The sequence below is a fragment of the Meriones unguiculatus genome, chromosome 11 (assembly GCF_030254825.1).
Source record: "Meriones unguiculatus strain TT.TT164.6M chromosome 11, Bangor_MerUng_6.1, whole genome shotgun sequence".
Classification (NCBI taxonomy): Eukaryota; Metazoa; Chordata; class Mammalia; order Rodentia; family Muridae; genus Meriones; species Meriones unguiculatus.
In genome coordinates this window covers 106,971,721-106,989,673 of record NC_083359.1, presented here as the reverse complement: position 1 = coordinate 106,989,673, position 17,953 = coordinate 106,971,721, and the positions used below count along the sequence as shown (strand labels likewise).

At 40.4% G+C, this 17,953-nt stretch overlaps 1 protein-coding gene across 14 annotated transcripts in view; it reads right to left on the bottom strand.

The window, feature by feature from the left end:
* Positions 1-382: 382 nt before the first annotated feature.
* The window catches only part of Esrrg (estrogen related receptor gamma), a 612,722-nt gene continuing 595,151 nt past the window's right edge, over positions 383-17,953 (bottom strand). For all 14 annotated transcript variants that reach the window (XM_060364903.1, XM_060364899.1, XM_060364900.1 and 11 more), the window contains 2 exons: positions 15,795-16,064; positions 383-4,294 (listed from right to left, as the gene is read on the bottom strand). In XM_060364903.1, coding sequence (XP_060220886.1) covers positions 4,050-4,294; positions 15,795-16,064 — 515 coding nt within the window. In that variant the 3' untranslated portion in view covers positions 383-4,049. The remainder of the gene's footprint in view (positions 4,295-15,794; positions 16,065-17,953) is intronic.

The following is a 17,953-nucleotide window of genomic DNA, read 5'->3' as shown; positions in this document are numbered from 1 at the left end:
AGGTTTTAATACGATCTTAAAATAGGGGAAACTTTTCTGTTATGACATTGACGTAGAGGCGATGATTTTGAGTAATGTAGGATGATGTGGGGCTGCTTAAGATTAAATACGAGCTATATAAAGGCCTGTCAGAATGAATTCTAATGTGCCATGAGACACTTTGCATACCCTTAAATATGCAAAATGTCTCTTGGCACCCTAGAATTCATTCTGACAAGCCTTTATATAGCTCTTACTTAAAGTCCTACTTTATTTTTAGGGACCAGGTCCTCAGAGCTACTCTTTCAGCGGAGGTGACAAAGGGCACTGTGGATCCATTTGTTTTTTGTTTGTTTGTTTTGTTTTGTTTTCGTGAGGGAAAAAAGAAACACAATACAAAAAAGCAGCAAAAAGTGGAAGCTTGTTTAATATTGTTCTACCATCCTCCTGAAAGGCATAATAATTTGAGTTACATATCTGAACTGATTGGAGTCACAGAATCATAGCTCCTTTTTGCATTTAACAATATATACAATATAAAATAAATACATTTACACAAATGGACATTTGCTGGAGCACACAGTATGGTACACATCACAAAAATATACAATTGATTGCTTTACAGATGTGATGCCCATCTACAGCTATAGACATGGTTTCATTAGTATTATTAATTATTATTATCATAATTATTTTTACTACTGGCTATAATGCAACTCCTGGATCATTGTAAGCAGGTTAAATTTTGTTTTGTCCGTTTACGATCTTTGCACATAAGACTGCCATAAAATGTTGTCCCAGGCAGGTAAACAGAGATGCTTAAATAATTAAAATACAATCACCGACATCCATTTTCTCTTCTATAAGAAAAATAGCAGTTTTAAATTTTTTATATCTTTTATGTCATCATTTAAATGCAAAATAGTGGAATAAATACAACAATCTGATTTGATTAAAACACGAGTGTCGCTACACGGAGGCAACACAATCATATTGCTTTAAATAAGAACAAACCTAAGAGAAAAATAAACCTGGAAATTGCAAGGCTAACACATACACTTGGTGACTTCCTGACCCTTGGCATTAACTAAACGGTCTTGCCTGAAACTTGAAAAAGCAATAAACTTTGCTCGAGCAAGGTACAAGTAGGTGTTTACCCTGAAGCCCGTGCATCTCTTTTAGATCTACAGTTTAAGCTGGTTTAGTTCCCCTTAGTTGTGAGATACCTGTTGTTCTAAAAGGCCAAGTCTTCTAAACCGACGACTACACGTCGTACCCCACTCTTTCAACGAGCCCCTGTCTCACGTGATCACGCGCAGGCTCTGGCTTCAGCGTGATACAGTGAAATGCTGGGTATATTGTCTGTATTCCATTTGTATATGTAGTGTCATTGTGCAGCAGTAACTTAAACCCTGCATAAGCCTTCTGGAAAAGAACATTTTTAAACACTTACATGAGGAAAGAATCTTACAGGATCAGCACCTTTTTTTATCCCCCCAGGAGTTGTATTTTCTGTTGATATTTTGTCAGGGATTTGCCAATTTTTTTTAACTTATCACAGCTATCAATTTCAAGTTATTGACCATCCGAATGAATTGCTAATGATGATTTACCTAGATTCACACTACAGTCACTTTCTCTACTGAGAACCACAATCTACGATATATTCCCATATAGCTAATGATAGATACACAGTATTCCTAGCACAAGGCTGAGACCATCCTCAGCCCAAGGTATTTTGCTTAAAGCACACAAAGTAGCAATAGTTTTGGAAGCAAGTCCGCACCAAAAAGTTTTGCAACAACACAGAGGGAGTTAATAACATCTGAGAGATGATAGGGTGAAAGCCATATATACAGCATTTAAAAATTAGACTTATCTATATTCTTGAATATTCAAAGCTTTATGTCTAAGCTATACATTGGTATTCTATAATAAACCATTAGAGAAATTATCCCTCGTTTTGAAAATATTAATATGATTTTGATGTGTGGTTGATCGTAATGAATACTGGTTTGGAGTTTCAATCTCTTAGTTATTACTGGTAAGGAGTAGAATACACTACTGTAGTCTCCTGAGGAAGTATACATCCAATACTGTCTCTAATTCTACCCTGTGTCTAAAAGCACACACCACAAGAATCCAAACACCACGAGAACAAGACGACAGTTTCTGAATGCAACGTAAAGTTCAGAAAAGCGCAGCAAACATGGAACATTGAAGCTGAACTATTCTTTTGTTGGTTAGGAGTACAACTTTAATTACATCTGTGTACATATAATAAGACTGTCCACAGAATACAGAGAGCAGCTACTAACACTGGTCCATTGGTAAAGCATTCTATGGAGGTTACTGTTTTCTGGTTATTCGGCGACTGTAGGTTTCGGGAGGGGGCATCTGATTTCTTCCTTAGATTACACCTGGTTACAGTCTGAAACCTGACTGACTTTCACGCTGTGACCACAGTTGTCAAAAAGCACATCTGTTGGCTTAGCTTTTGGTGAAAACAAACAAAGAAACAAAACAAAGCTGCGGATTAATTTGAGCAACCATTTTAAAGTGAATCAACTCCTGCGGATTGGGGCTTCAGAACTTGGTCAGGTGTCTGCTGTCTGTGATGGGTGGTTGGTTTGAATTCTGGCTTTTGCCTTATTGCCTCTGAAATGATAGTGGCTCACAGCTCCTTCTGAGAGTTTGTAACTGCGCACGGGCGGCATCTCATTGCTAAGCACGAGGGCGGCTAAATTGTATGGCGACTGTCCCTCCCAGTGGGGAGGTGGAGGGTGCTGATTCTCCAGAGAGGGATCCCAAGTGCAGTGCTCACGGATGCAAGCGCTCGCTGTCACGGTAGGTGTAATCTAATCCTTGGTGTCAGTGAACATTTAGGCAAACTGGAGCTCGTGGAAGAAACTGGTGTTTGGGACCAGACTGGCACACAACATAAATTGCATCCGTGGTAATATGCACCTTCTTCCCTTCAACTATTGCTTGAGTTGAGTTAAATCCCCATATTAATAAATGGCTGAAAAGTGGTAAAGCTGGTACAAAAAAATCTCCATTTGTAAGAACGAAACTTTTTTTTTTAAAAATCTTCCTTCAGGGTTCATTTGTCCTTCATTAGAGTTCAATTGTTCAAAGCCAGCACGAAGTTGCGGTATCCTTACCCCTCTCTAGTATTGCATGAATGAATAAAGCTTAAACAATTCCCTGAAAAAGTTACATAGTAGCTAAACTAACCAATACCTGGAAGACTTGACAAAAGAATTAAGGAATCAAATGGCTGTAACTGATCTAGATGAGAAAGCAAGGAGAAGCAGCCAACGCCTCGCCTAGGTTGTCTGACCGGAGGCTGCTCCGTGGACTCTAAGACTGCACTAAGTTGATTTGCTTGTGTTGCACTGTACTTTAGGGACGGTTCTCTCTTTGATTCCTCACTCACTGGGGATGTCATGGTTCACGACAAGTTCACTGGCGTCCATATTATGGATCTCTGTCCTTTGGCAGGGCTGGCTTCCATCTCTCTCCAGTTAGAGACCGCTTTTAAGAGTTCAGCAGCAGAAGAAGGGGAAGAAAAGGAAAAGACAGGGAAGGAAGAGAAAGGGAAGAGATACAAGAGGTAAAGGAAATGTTCCTCCCAATTACAGGTATTGACTATGTAGAGTGAAAGGAGAGGCGAGAAAGGAAAGAAGAAGAAGAGCAAGGCAAGGAAAGAAGGTTGGGGGAAGGAAGAAGCGGGGAAGGAAGGAAAGGAGAAAGAGGGAGTAGAAGGAAGGGAGGGAGGGAAGAGAAAGGAGGAACCACTGATTAAAGAAGCAAAATAGATGATGAGGAACAAGGGGGAGTGGGTGGAGCACAGGGACGTGATGAGGGAGCGGTGGGGTACAGTGGAGGGATCCTATCAGGACGATGTGGCGGAATCCGCAGGCTGCATCGTAGGCTGCTGCTAAGATGTCAGTGCAGTCTGTTGATTCTCAATGTTGTTCACTAAACTCTAAGGTTCTTCGACATCACTCTTGGGTTTATCTTCCCTTCTCAACGTGCAGGGTGGGAGGGCTCAGGGGGGCTTTTAGTCAGACCTTGGCCTCCAGCATTTCCAGAAACAGTTTGTGCATGGGGACTTTGCCTTCTAGTTTGATGTTGTAGAAGTGCTGGACGGCTTTGGTGGAGGTCTGCCTCAGAAGGGGCAGCGTCATCAGCATCTTGCCCGCGCGCCGAGGGTCTTCCATGTGCTGGCCAGCCTCGTAATCCTGCAGGGCCTCATGCAACACATCCTGAAGTTTCTGAACCGCTTCCACATCTTCTATGTGCATGGAATCTGGACAATGAAGCGAAATAGGTCAGCAATCATGAGAAGAGCAGAGATCAAAACAACCAAAAGATGCAGCTTATTACACACACACACACTACAACAATATCACAAGGGACACAGATGAAAATATTCTCAGTTAAATACTTGTGTGCTCTTGGGTACCCCAGCTGCTTCTGACGTCTATCTGTCTATCTGTTTTTCCCTGACTGACACTTGGTAATCTTCAGTATGAGCTTAGGAGGTAGACAGGAATTATCTACATATATTTACAGCCTCTATTGCATGTTGACTAACAGAACACTTTACTAATATAATTCAGGCAGCTTGACCTGCAGCCTTTTTCATGTGTTAATTTAACGAAGAATTATAGCAAGGGATTTAGAACACAGGTGACTACGGGAGTGACGGTAGATTTGGAAGGAGTTAGAGGAGAGAAATAAATATGATCCAAATATATTATGAAGAATTATCAAGGAATAAATAAAAATATTATTTTTAAAAAATTTAAATATTAGCTGCAATAAACGTTAAATTCCCAAATTCTCAAAAGCCCATATTTCCCAAAGGTTAGAAAAAAGTTAATGACTAAGATCATAGTTAACAACTCCACATGAAACACAGAGCCTCTTACTATAGTAACATCCCAGTAGTTTATTAATATACCAAGACTTTCAATGCATTGCTCCCATCTTATTGAGTTGTTCTTATATGCTCGATTTCCCTGCCAACCCTGAGTTGTGAAATATTTTCCAGCTTTGTACCAGTGAACTCTGCCCCTAGATTGACTAATTTAACAATCCAATTCAGTAAGGAACAAAAAGGGTTAACAAGGTTGCTGTAATTATCCTTGTGAGAAATGTGAAATGTGGATAAAAAATAAAACAGACACTTAATTATATACAAGTTTGAATCATTTAGCACGTTTTATTGATTCCGATGACAGTTTATCTGTTAATTGCACATAATGGAGTCTCTGGGGACCCTTCCTGTTTAATAATCCCTTTCCTCTGTGAACGTCGAGTGCAGGATATATGTAGTTAGCCAAAGTTTCACACCATTCACACAGAGATCACAGACTAAAGAGAACCGTGGAAAAAAAAACAAATAACAACAAACAGGCAAAGGAATTAGGACAAAATATATAACCAACAAAATGCTGTTAAAACTCTTCTGTTTGTTCAAACTATTTTGTTGTTTGTTTGTTTGTTTGGTTGTTTGATTTTTATTATAGGGTCATATAAAACTATTTCACGAAGTCATTGGTAAATTGGCCAGTATTTATACTAAGTGGATAATGGTAGAGTAGTGTTTTTACTTCTAGGAAAAACAAACAAACAAAACAACAAACAAAAACGATGCTCCCTTGGAGCTCAGATTAAGTTGGCACGTTAACCACGGCTTCTCCTGAGCAGTACAATGCAGTGGCGCTCAGACACGAGGAAGGGTTGAAAGACCCCCAGCTGGAAGTCCTGCTGTTTATTCCTCCTTGCTCCTTCTCCCCACCTGAAAAGGATCTTGGGAGAAACTGGAGTATGAAGGAAGTCGCGGGGTCATTACTGGACTCTACGATGCAGCATCAGAGGTTACCATCTGTGGAGGGATGGGACGGGATGGTGATACAGTCATTTTGTAGTCGCCTGTCCTGTGAACAACCCTTCACCTTGTGCTTTCCTCGGCTCAAACGTAGTTTGCTGTTTGTGTGTGGAGGTGAGTGTTGTGCACGTTGGAGTGTGTAAGTGTACATGTGTACACACATACGCACCTGAATGGCCTTCTTTAAGCATTATCAATGATGCTTTCTGAGAGAGAGGCTCTCTCAGTGGTTTGGAATTCGCCAAGGCATGTGAGTCCCCCGAGTCTCCTGTCTCTGCCTCCCAGCCCTGGAATTGCAAGCTCCTGCCTTTTTGTCATGGCTTCTTGTGATTCAAACACTGGTCCTCATGCTGGCATGGGAACCAATTTACCAACTGAGCCATCTCACTAACTTCAGAACTTGGTTTACTTTCAACAAATTCAGCTTCTTGAATATATATCAGTGAGCTCGTGCCATTGACTCTTGAGCAAATGTCCCTGTTGTATGCTTGAGCATATTTTGGATAAATGCCTAGCAGTGGTATAGCTGGATCTTGAGGAAGCACTTTTTGCTAATTTTCTGAGAAAGTACCAGATTGACTTCCAAAGTGGTTGTATAAGTTTACATTCCCACCAGCAGTGGAGGAGGGTTCCCCTTTCTCCACATCCTCTCCAGCATGTGTTGTCACTTGAGTTTTTGATCTTAGCCAAGGGCGTAAGGTGAGATCTCAGGGTCGTTTTGACTCTAAATCGTCATCCACAGCATTCTCTACAGTGTTCCTAGCAGTGACGTCTCCAACTGTACCAAGTCAGTAGCTTTACAGGGGGTCAGGACTAATGATTAGAAATATTTCATATTTTTGCAATCTGTCTCCAAGTTCCTTCCTTTGGCTTGGGCTAGAACTACTGTAACAAACTCGAGTGTATGTCTCTTTTCTATGTGATGTGTCTTTAAACATGAGACTCCAGCTGCAACCCTCCCCTCAGCTCTTCCGTTGCTGCTGCTCTGGCCTGGCCCAGCAAGATATACGCACGGATGTCACAGGAAATGAGGCGAGAACAAATAGCAGAGCGATACACCCACAAACAGCAATTAAGACTTCAAACTATTCTTTAAAGGCTGTGATTTAGCTGAAGAGATTTAAAATGATTTAATCAAATTACTATGATAATTTAACTTCCCATTTACAGAAGAGATTCTAACTCGTTTTAGCTTTACTCATTCTCAGATCTGCTAATACTTTAAATGCAAACTCACTAAATCTGAACTATTTAATTAGACCATGATTCAGCTGGCAGACCGCTGAAGGAAATATTCATCTCCATTAGGGGCCCTAGTTCAAGTGCCGGCTCTGTAGCTTTAATCTGCTCTGTGCGTTGGGCTCAGTTGACGTGCAGATGACAGACTCAGTAGAAGTGACATTCACTGGTCGTTTGGTTTGGGTTGTTGGTACTGGTGTCTTTTCAAGTACATGTCCAGGGACACAGGTATCAGAGTCAGAATGAATGGAAACAAGGTAAATGTAGTAACAGGGGTCGCCAATTCATGAGTGCACTGGCAGGATAAGGCTGCACAGAAAGAGCTCTCGGTCAGCTGGTAAGTACCTGGATACCTAGGCCCAAGTCCAGAACCTCTAAATCAAAGTATTGGGGTTTGATCCATAACTTTCCACTAGATCTTGGTTGAGGACTACCGAATAGGATAGCAAATATATACATGCTATTAAAAAGAATTAAGTTTACAAAATATAACCTGAGTTCAAGTGAGCCATATACTACTACTCATGTGCTATTTCATAATACTTCCTGTGTTGTTTAATAATTCCTTTAATAATCAGCCATGTAGAATGCTTTTAGTATGTATGTATGTATGCCTGCATGTATGTATGTACGTATGTATATATGCATGTATGTAATGTATATGTGTGTTTTTCTGTATGTCCGTGCACTGTGTATGTAGTACCTGCAGAGGCCAGAAGAGGGTCTTGTATCCCGAGACTTGAGTTCCTGACAGTTGTGAACTGCTATGTGAGTGCTGGGTATAGAACCTCAGTGCTCTTGATCACTGAGTCACCTCTCCATTTCCACTTTCCTAATATTTGATATTTTCCGCTGTGAATGAGACCATACGGAAGGGCATCATTCCAGTCTTTGACTCCAAGAACAGAGACAAATACATCTATTTTTGTAGTTGGAACATTCAGTGACTACAACTGTAATAAAGGACTGGCAGTTTCTACAGCTATGGACATGGACATGGCCCCTCAAAAGAGCATAGTCCAATTTGGGAACTGACTTCCTGCTTGTAGCTCACTTGCCATGATGGTGTCTCAGTACCCAGATCTCACTCTGAGCTAGAAATGAATATCAGAAGTATGTCCAGTGTGAAGCCTAGCATGTAGTAGGAATCACCATAACCAGCAGTCTACTTTGTGAAACAGAGATGGCCACTTTACCGGCAGGGCATGCAGTTCAGTGGCTGAGAGCTTTCCTGGCATGTGGGGAGGCCCTGGTATCAACCCCTCACACTCAAACAAACAAACACTGCAAAACAGCCTACATGAAAAAGAGGTGATGATCAGTGGGACTTTTATTCCCGAACATTAGAAGAATGAAACAGAACAAGCTAAACAAAACGTAGACACAAGCAAAGGTCTTTTTTTTTCTAAAAGAGAGTTTATGTCTTAACTTTTCTAGGCAAACTAGATAAGGTGTTCTAGAGTGACCCCATGGTCAGGAATCAGGATGCCATCTAGGAACCCAGGTGCCACAAATGATCTCTTAATTGACAAGATGGCTGGCCCCCAAAATGAAAAGAATGGAAAGTGCTGGTCATAAGTCTTATTTATAGCACAGTAACTGGAAAGCAAAACCAAAACATGCGACATTGCAGCAGAAGTCAGCGACAGTCCCGACGACTGTTCCCACCCACCCACACAACTAGGTTAGCACGGGTGTCCTAGTTCCTCAGGTGCCACTGGCTCTGGTTTCAAAAGAGAGTAGAACATCTTGTCACACCAAATAGCTGAAGTATCAACTAAAGCCGCTAAGTCACTCAAGAAACTTCTAGAAATCAACCACTTAGCCTAAATTGAAACAACATTGAACTTCAGGAATGGTAATATTTGCAACTGACTGATACCCATATTTTAAACATGCGCAAATAGCTGTGTTTATAATAACATTAGAAAAGGATTTTTTAAAAATTTAAAAAACTGGAAAACAAAGACGGTTCAAGTATTTGTCCTGCTTTTGTCCAAAATCTATATTCCTGGTACCCCAAGACTAGATGAGAAGAAACAGAACTTCATACATATGTCATGACTGAATCAAAAAATGGAAGTTGAAATCACAGTCTAAATACTATGCAGTCTCCAGGGATGAATGGATTTGAGTCACTAGCGTCCTAAGCCTAGCATCACAGAGAGGCCACCGGGCATTGTTTGTCCCACTGAACAATGAGTCACCTCTAGGCGCCATAGGGCAAGGACCTGAGTCTGATGGACATGAACTGCTGGCTGCAGAGGTTTCAACTCAGTACCGACAGCTGCCCAGTGCCACGTGAAGGAACAAACTGGTCTTTTGGCTTTCTTTTCCCTTCCAGTTTTAATGTAATGTAATGTAATATATATATAAACCCTTATTTAAACAAAGCTTGTTTTCAGGAAAAAACAAACAAAAAACCTACAAAGGATAGAGAAACAATTAAGATCCCGGAGCATCCAGGCCGTGGGGATGTCTGCAGGACAGATGCTCCAGTTTCTACAACAGACCAAAGAAAATGGAAATAAAGGAGAAACGTTTAGATTTGGGTTAGACATTGAGACTCAAAAGACCGTCCACAAGAGATTTTTTTAAAAACTGAGTAAGACTCAACTGTAGTCACCATGCATAAGCACATTAATGACAAGCACAGAAAGCGGCAGCAACGAAAGCCAGGACAGCAGAGGCTACATACTCAGGGTTACTCTTCAGGACAGAGTTAACTTCCCCCTGCATCTACACCTGCTACGTTCACTGAATCCAGTGCACCTGTCCAAATCAAAAGTGTGTATTTCACAACTCATTTTTGAAAAGCAGTTACTCTGGAGGAAAAGGGGAGGTTTAGGCTGCAATAGGACACCTGCAAGGGTTCCTGGCAACTTTGCAGTCTTGTTGTTCTGTTGTTTTGACCTTGCTTACATATTTATTGTGTTAGACTGAAAACAGACTCCAAGGACATCCAAGTCCTACATTCTAGAACCCATGAGTGCCATCTTATACATCAAAAGGAGCATGGCATGTGATTAAGATAGAATCTTCATATAGGAGATTATCTTGGACTATCCAGGCCAATAAAAGCGAAATTGAAAGAAGACAGCAATGTCATGAAGGACAAGCTCTACACCACTGGCTTTTATGATGAGAAAAGAACCTGGTGCTGTGGACATGCCTGTGTTCACCAAGACAGAGACTGAGAGCTCATGGTCAGCATCAACTACATAGCAGGACTCTGTCGCAAGAATGTAAGACAAAATAAAAAGATGAACAGATTGGAAGGAAGGATGGATGGAGGAATAGATGGATGGATGGAGGGATGAATACAGATGATATGTTATGGAATGTGAGCAATGAAAAAGAGCAAAGGAAACAGACTCTTCTCTGGGATTACTAGAGGGAGCTCAGTATTGTCTGTTTCTGGTAGTATACCCAATGAAACTGATTTTGGAATTCTGACTCCAAGAGATGAGAGCACAAGCATATTTTAAAAATAAAGGCACCATATTCATGGCAGCTTTATTCGTAATAGCTAGAATCTAGAAATAACCCAGATGTCCCTCAACTGAGAAATGGATACAGAAATTGTGGTACATTTACACAATGAAATACTACTCAGCAATTAAAAACAAGTAAATCATGAAATTTGCAGGCAAATGGTGGGAACTACAAAAGATCATAATGAGTGAGGTATCCCAGAAGCAGAAAGACACACACGGTATATACTCACTTATAAGTGCATATTAGACATATAATATAGGATAATCATACTAAAATCTGTAACCTAAAGAAGTGAAGCAAGAAGGAAGACCATGGGTAAGATGCTTGATGCTCATTCAGAAAGGCAAATGGGATAGACATCAGGAGAGGGAAAAAACAGGAAACAGGAAAAGAACCTATCACAGAGGGCCTCTGAAAGACTCTACCCAGCAGGATATTGAAGCAGATGTTGAGACTCATAGACAAACTTTGGGGAGAGCACAGGGAATCTTATGAAAGAAGGGGGAGATAGAGAGACCTGGAGGGGACAGAAGCTCCACAAGGAAAACAACAGAACTAAAAAGTCTGGGCCCAGGGGTCTTTTCTGAGACTGATACTCCAACCAAGGACCATGCATGGAGATAACCTAGAACCCCTGCACGGATGTAGTCTATAGCAGCTCAGTCTCCAAGTGGGTTCCCTAGCCAGGGGAACAGAGACTGTCTCTGACATAATCTCAGTGGCTGTCTCTTTATCACCTCCCCCTGAAGGGGGGTGGGGATTGCAGCATGACCAGGTCACAGAGGAAGACAATGTAGACAGTCCTGATGAGACCTAATAGCCTAGGGCCAGATGGAAAGTGAGGAAGACCTTCCCTATCAGTGGAATGGGGGAGGGGCATGGGAGGAGAAGAGCGAGGGAGGGCAGGATTGGGGGGGGAGGGAGGGGACTGCAGCTGGGATTGAAAGTGAATAAACTGTAATAAAAATAAATTAAAAGAAAAAAGTAAAAGAAAGGAAACAAAAATGTCTTAATGAAAAAAACAAACAATGAAGACACAGCTATGTCTGCACTGAACATGTGCAGCCCCCCTGTCACTGTTCCCACCCGCCCACTTACCCACCACAGACTATAAATAAGTCAGAGATAAGCTACTAAAACAAACAGGTGGTGGTTATTTTTAAAAAATGCCATTTTACATAAGGAACTTGAAATTCTGCAAGTTTTGTAACAATCCTTGAGGGAAAAAAAAATCTAGAATTAATTCCTTATAAATAGCGAGGGACAGCTGTGTTATAGTTACTAGAAGACAGCAAAATATAAAATGGGCACCAAATTCCAAAGCAATTCAACACTATCAGTTTATGTTTCGAGAGGTAAAATTTGAATGGCCCAAGTCCTCTGCACTGGAACCTCTAAAACAGTGCATGGTATTTATGGGACAAAAACAAAGTGTTAAGAGCAGGAACAAAGGGTCCAGCTTTCTGTCTTACAGTGACCACAAGTCTTTATCAGTCCATCTCAGCTAAACAAAGCTCCTGCATGTGCAAGTTTTGAGATTCCCCAAGAGAAGTTTTAAAAAAGACATGGCTACAGAAAGGTCCTTCAAAAACAGGTACACAGACAGATAGGTACACCTTTTTAAACAACTAAGGCTGACTCTAGAACATCATAGAAATGGAGGCAAATTTTTACAACTGTCTTAGAGCCCAAAAGTGCCTGTGTTTTGACAAAGATTTTGTTGGTGACATCTACTCTCATTTTTTAGCTTCATGGAAATACTGATATTTCTAACTTGAAAGTTCAGCACAGTCTCCATACTGAATGTTCCCTATACCAAAAAAGAATCTCATTACCTCACCTTTGTAACTCTGTCACTTCGTGACACTGGACACTAGTTACTCACTTACCTTACTTTACACTTAAGAAACGACTTATGAGTCTAAACCTTGCTCTCTGAAGTGAGGGAAATACAGACTTACAGAGTAGAAAAAAAATCTCCTTATATTAAGAATAAATCATAAGCATATGCTATACAAACAGATATATATTTGTGTTGTTATTACTTAGTTAGGAAGTTATAAGGAAAATCTTATCTAAATGATTCCCCTAAGGGCATAATAATAAAAGTATTAAGAGATACTAAGCCAGATTTACATGAGGATTCATATATCCTAAATAAGCCCATTTCAGTTACCTAAAGAAATCACAAAAATAAATAAATAAATAAATAAATAAAATAAATAAAAAAAAAGAAATCACAGCATTCTATCACTATAAATTCTACAGTTGTGTACATAAATCAATTTGTCTGGAGGAATGCCCGCAATTATGACGTTCCTAAAATTACTCCAAAGTTTAAGCTGATGGCCAAATTAATATTTATAGTGTCCTATCAATAGCTATTTTATTCTAGAAGTATTACATAGAAATCAAAAAAACTTTTGATTTCACTAAAACATATGAAAACCTCTATCAGGAAGGTAACTATCAACTCACCAAGCAGAAACACAATATTTATGACTATTGAATAAAAGCAGATGCTTAAAATAAGGCAAACCACAGATAAATGAGATTTCTGTTAACATCTACAGCCATGCAGGAAAATGTAAGACAGGTATCTACCAAATATTATTTTTGCATAAAATTCATTTATTATAATCTAAATTTTCAAATAAGGAAATCAGGGAATTTTCTAGCACATCTAAGCAAAGTATTGGCATGTGATCACAGGGATGCCCTCACAGGGATAAGCCCACAGGGATGAGCTCACAGGTATGCTCTCTCACAGGGATGAGCTCACAGGGATGCCCTCACACAGATTACCTACTGGGAGCTGCTCACAGGGATACGCCTATAAGCATTCAAGAAACTCAAGTTGGAGCCAAACAAGACTCATGCCTGCTGCTGTCCTCCAAATTATGGGAAAAACAAATGGAACAAAATAACCCATGTTCTAGTTATGAAAGAAAATGACTTTCTGAGTGGTTTACCCCAAACTAAAAAGCTAGGGCTCTGGGTGGAGCTGGTAGGGACAAGGCCATTTTAAGACAACCTGGGAATGTGGCATGATTATGAGGAAGGTCTTGGTAGGACGTAACTGTGGTTTGGAACTAGATGCAATTCATTTTCCTCAGTATCGAGAAGCTAAGCCAGTGTTAGGATTGCCTGCGCCCAGAAATGCTCTGTGAAGCCATGGTACTCCGTAGCTAGAGCTGGCAAGGTAACAAATGTCTTAACCACATCCTTTACACACACAAGCTAAAGATTGCGTTAAATAAGGACTTCTAGCACCCATGCCTGCTGCAGTGCGGGTTCTTTCCTGGCCTGACCGCAGAAGAGATGGAACTGGAGCATCTGTGTGTCAACAACATTAATGATTTTACTTCTAGTAAGGCACTGAGGTAGTCTAAATTAGAATACTTAGCTACAAACTATGCGTGGGACATCTCCAACTACCAACTCTGAGTGATTTTGATGACAAAGTTTTGGCATTGCTCAGGGTTCACGACTAGCTAACAATTTACAACATCAACTGGAAACATAAAAAGAGATAAAATGTGCTTGCTCTGGTAAAATAAAAAAAAAATGAGTGGAGTTAATGGTTTCAGTTAGAGTCATTTTTATGATTATCACGTAAAACTTTGTAAAAGCAGCACTGTAAAATCTTTCGTCTAATTTGGAGAGATCCTATAACATGGAACCTAAGCAAACTAACACACATTCTCAGAAGAAAACTTCTTTCTCGTATCCCACTTGGACCCTCTATAGAGCAGGGCAAGTGTTTCTTGTGAGTTTGTAAAAACAAAGTCATCCCCCCCCACATATACACACATACAATCATATTTTAAGCTTCCCAGGAGAGGGAGGGAAAGTGGGGCGAATTGTGTGGTAAGGAGTGGGTTATAGTCACAATTAAAACTGTGAAATGCTAACACCTATTATAAAGACAAATAGGAAGGTACAACTTCATTGTTGAAAACAATTTCCCTTCTATCAGTCCGAGGATTCAAGCATCAATATTGTAGATGAACTGTTAATTACAAAATCAATTAAAAATTATTTCTAAAAACAGTCACGCATCCCTGGCTCTCATGGGGGCAATTTGGGCAGAAGGTCTCATCTTGCCCAGACCACGCCAAATCACAAAGTCGTCACCCACAAGTAAGCAAAAGCAATCTGGTTTTTCATTTTTCAGCGCGGCTGAGCCCAGCCTGAGATTGATCGTCACATATGGCCCCAGAAAACAAACTGTCAATACCTTGAATACTGCAGAATTTGAACAAATAGCCATCCGCCCATTCAAGCCACTCATTGCATCCCATTTAACAGATTTTATTGACAGTTTCCTTCTTGTAATTAAAGGGAAAACTACTGGCCAGCAACCAAGATAAAGTTCAAAGATAGGGTCAAAACAAAAGCAGCTAGAAAGAGCGCCGTGTGTGTGTCGATGGTACATGGCTTCAGAGCTGTTATTGACATGCAGGTATCTGACAATCAGCCCTTCATTAGGAGGGATCTATCCTTAAGTTTATGCAAATGTTAAAAGAGACTCAAGACTACAGTCTAGCGTTTGGGAAGGCACAAAGGGAGCACAACAAAGCACCAATGATTTTTTACTTACCAGAGTTTGCCCCAATTTTAGCACACTCCTGTTCAAATGCATATCTATCCCTATAATTCTTAATTGTCACTGAAGGTAGCACCCTCAGCAGACTTTTATGTCTACAGAATTCCAGATTATAAGCCATGGCACATTTTTCTATAACAAAAAAATCAAAAGGCAACATGGCATGTATTTTTCTCAACTGCAAAATTGGCCTTTTTCAGAGGAAAGGTAGGGAGTATTTCTCCATAACTCACTGCTGTTGACTTGTGCAGGAACAACAATGGAGCTAATTTTGTCCCAAGAGTGCCCATTTGTGTGAGTTCCTCAAGGCCTTCTGCTTTGCTATGGTCCAAATTAGTAAAAGCAGAGGGTGGTAAAAGTGTCAGCATGTCTGAGAGCAAGTAAATAAAAACCGCTCCCTTTAAGTTTATTTTTCCCTTTCTAACTTTTCACTAGAAAGCTGCACTGATTATAATTTTGCTGACTCATGGATAATTTACAAACTAGGTCTCACAAATCCCCATGAAGAGGAAAGGGGTAAAGCAGACATCGTTAACAACACAGCAATGACCACATCAATATGCCAACCTGAATTAGCAAGTGCTATCGCTTTGAGGGTGACAAATTCTTCTTTCTCCAGCTTCATGCTCTTGTATTTCTTCACCAGCTGCAGGATAGCATTATTTAGGTCGAGAAGACCTGCTAATTTCGACTGGTCTTCATCCATTATGTAATCGTCTGCATAGACAAGTTCATCCTCAAAGGAAAGTGAGCGGTATACAACGCCAAGGATCAAAATCTCCATCCATGCGCTCTGCAGAAGGCTCATCTGATCCGCCAGGGACAGTGTGGAAAAGCCTGCATGGGAAGAAAGGCGGATCGAGTTATTCTAGAGCCACAATTTCATAATGCACTCTAGGATGGGTGGACCCTGCCTGGGAGCCCAAACCACGCTGCACCCTCATTAAAAGCTATTAACTCGTGAACTCAAAGTTGAAGTCACAAGCCAGGGTCTATCCTAGGGGCTATGTTAGAGTTACATGCCCAGTTGGGGGGTCATGAGAGAGGGATGGTTTTCTCTCCTTTATTCGCAGAGAAAGCACCACGCCATCTCTCTGCTCTATTTCTAACATTAAAGGATGTGAGATTTTTGGCTACCTTCAACTACTTAGCTTTTAAAAACTAATATTGATGGGGAGGATGGAGGCAAAAACAATTCCCCCCTCCTGGAAGAAAATGATTTAAACCACATAAGAGTCTGCAACTTGAAAAAGTGTCTGCATAACAGTCATGTGATGAATTAAAACCAAGCAAGCATTCTCAGCTGGACATTTCCCCCTGCTGATATTAGTATGGCTTTCTCCTTTAAATGCTCACTAATATATAAAGAAAAAAGAAATCTTAGCTTGCCAGCCTCCTTGCCGAAGAGAAAAGCCACGATTCATTCTTATCATTAAAGTCTATTTGTTTAAAAGTCTAAATACAGAAATAAAAGTGTTTGGTAGGAAGAACAGGCTGAGAGCCAGGGCCCAGATGTAGATATTGGCTGTGCTCAGGCTTCGGCTCAGGCCCTCATCCTGGGTGGGACAATGAACCTGCCTTTGCATTTGAGAAGTCTAAAAAGTGCAAGTCCTCTAACAGACAACTCACAACATATGTCTCATTTCACGTGAACTATCTGGCTCAATCCTTTACTAAAACTTAGAAAGCATCCATAGAGGCTGTGCAAACTGTCTTCTATGCTTGAGTAACAAGAAACACAAACGGAGAAATAAAAGTATAATCTTGCTCGGTAGGGAATGAGGAAGTAAGGCAACTGGGTCTACTTCATTAAATCCAAGTAGATGTAGGCCTGTGTGTATATCATATAATGTATTCACATCTCAGGGCTCTGTACTGGACCAGGACATGTCAGTATGATAGCTGATGACCAGGCGACTGTTTCCAAGAGACCTAAAAATGTAAAAACTTCCTCGCTGATGATATGACTCAGAATTCCAAGTAAGACCTCCCCCCCAGCCCATGGTCACTGAGTATGCCCCATCATCATTTACATAAGGGCCCTTCTAGCTATCATCCTATAGAAGGATATCATTGTAATTATGCCACTTAAGAAGCTTTTACACCCTTCCTAGACATTATGGCCCAATCAAAAATGCCCAGGGACACCCAAACTCACAAATTCCTCAGGTCCAGAGTCACATGTTAGTCACATCGGTTTTGTCCCAAGGAGAGGTTTTTTGCCCTGTGGTACCATTACCTATAAGAGCTTAATAAACCACCAAAAGGATTCCTTCAGCTTCTCTTAATGAGACCTTGTTAGTGTTTCTTTCATTATGAAAGAACTTACAGAGTATTTGATGGGGCTTCTTTGGGCCTAGTTGCATGAGGATTTTTCTCCTTATTTTTATCAGTGTAATTTGATAGTGCATTACTAAATATATCCTGACAATATCTTAAATAAGTCAACAAAGGAAAATAATTATCAGAGAAAATTAAGTTCTACAAAAGGCAAACAAAACTCATTGTTTTTTTCCATGCTCTGGCCCCACCAACACTGACTAACATGAAAAAGAAAGACTAAAAGGGATTTCTTTTACAAATTCAATCAACAACAACAGCAACAAAAAGCATCACTGGGAAACTTCTGAGCCTGAAGGAACAATTTATTATTATTTTTTTTAATTTTCCTGGTTTAATTCTTCCTTTTCAGAATCCTAAACAGGATCCTTGTTGCCACAGCAGAT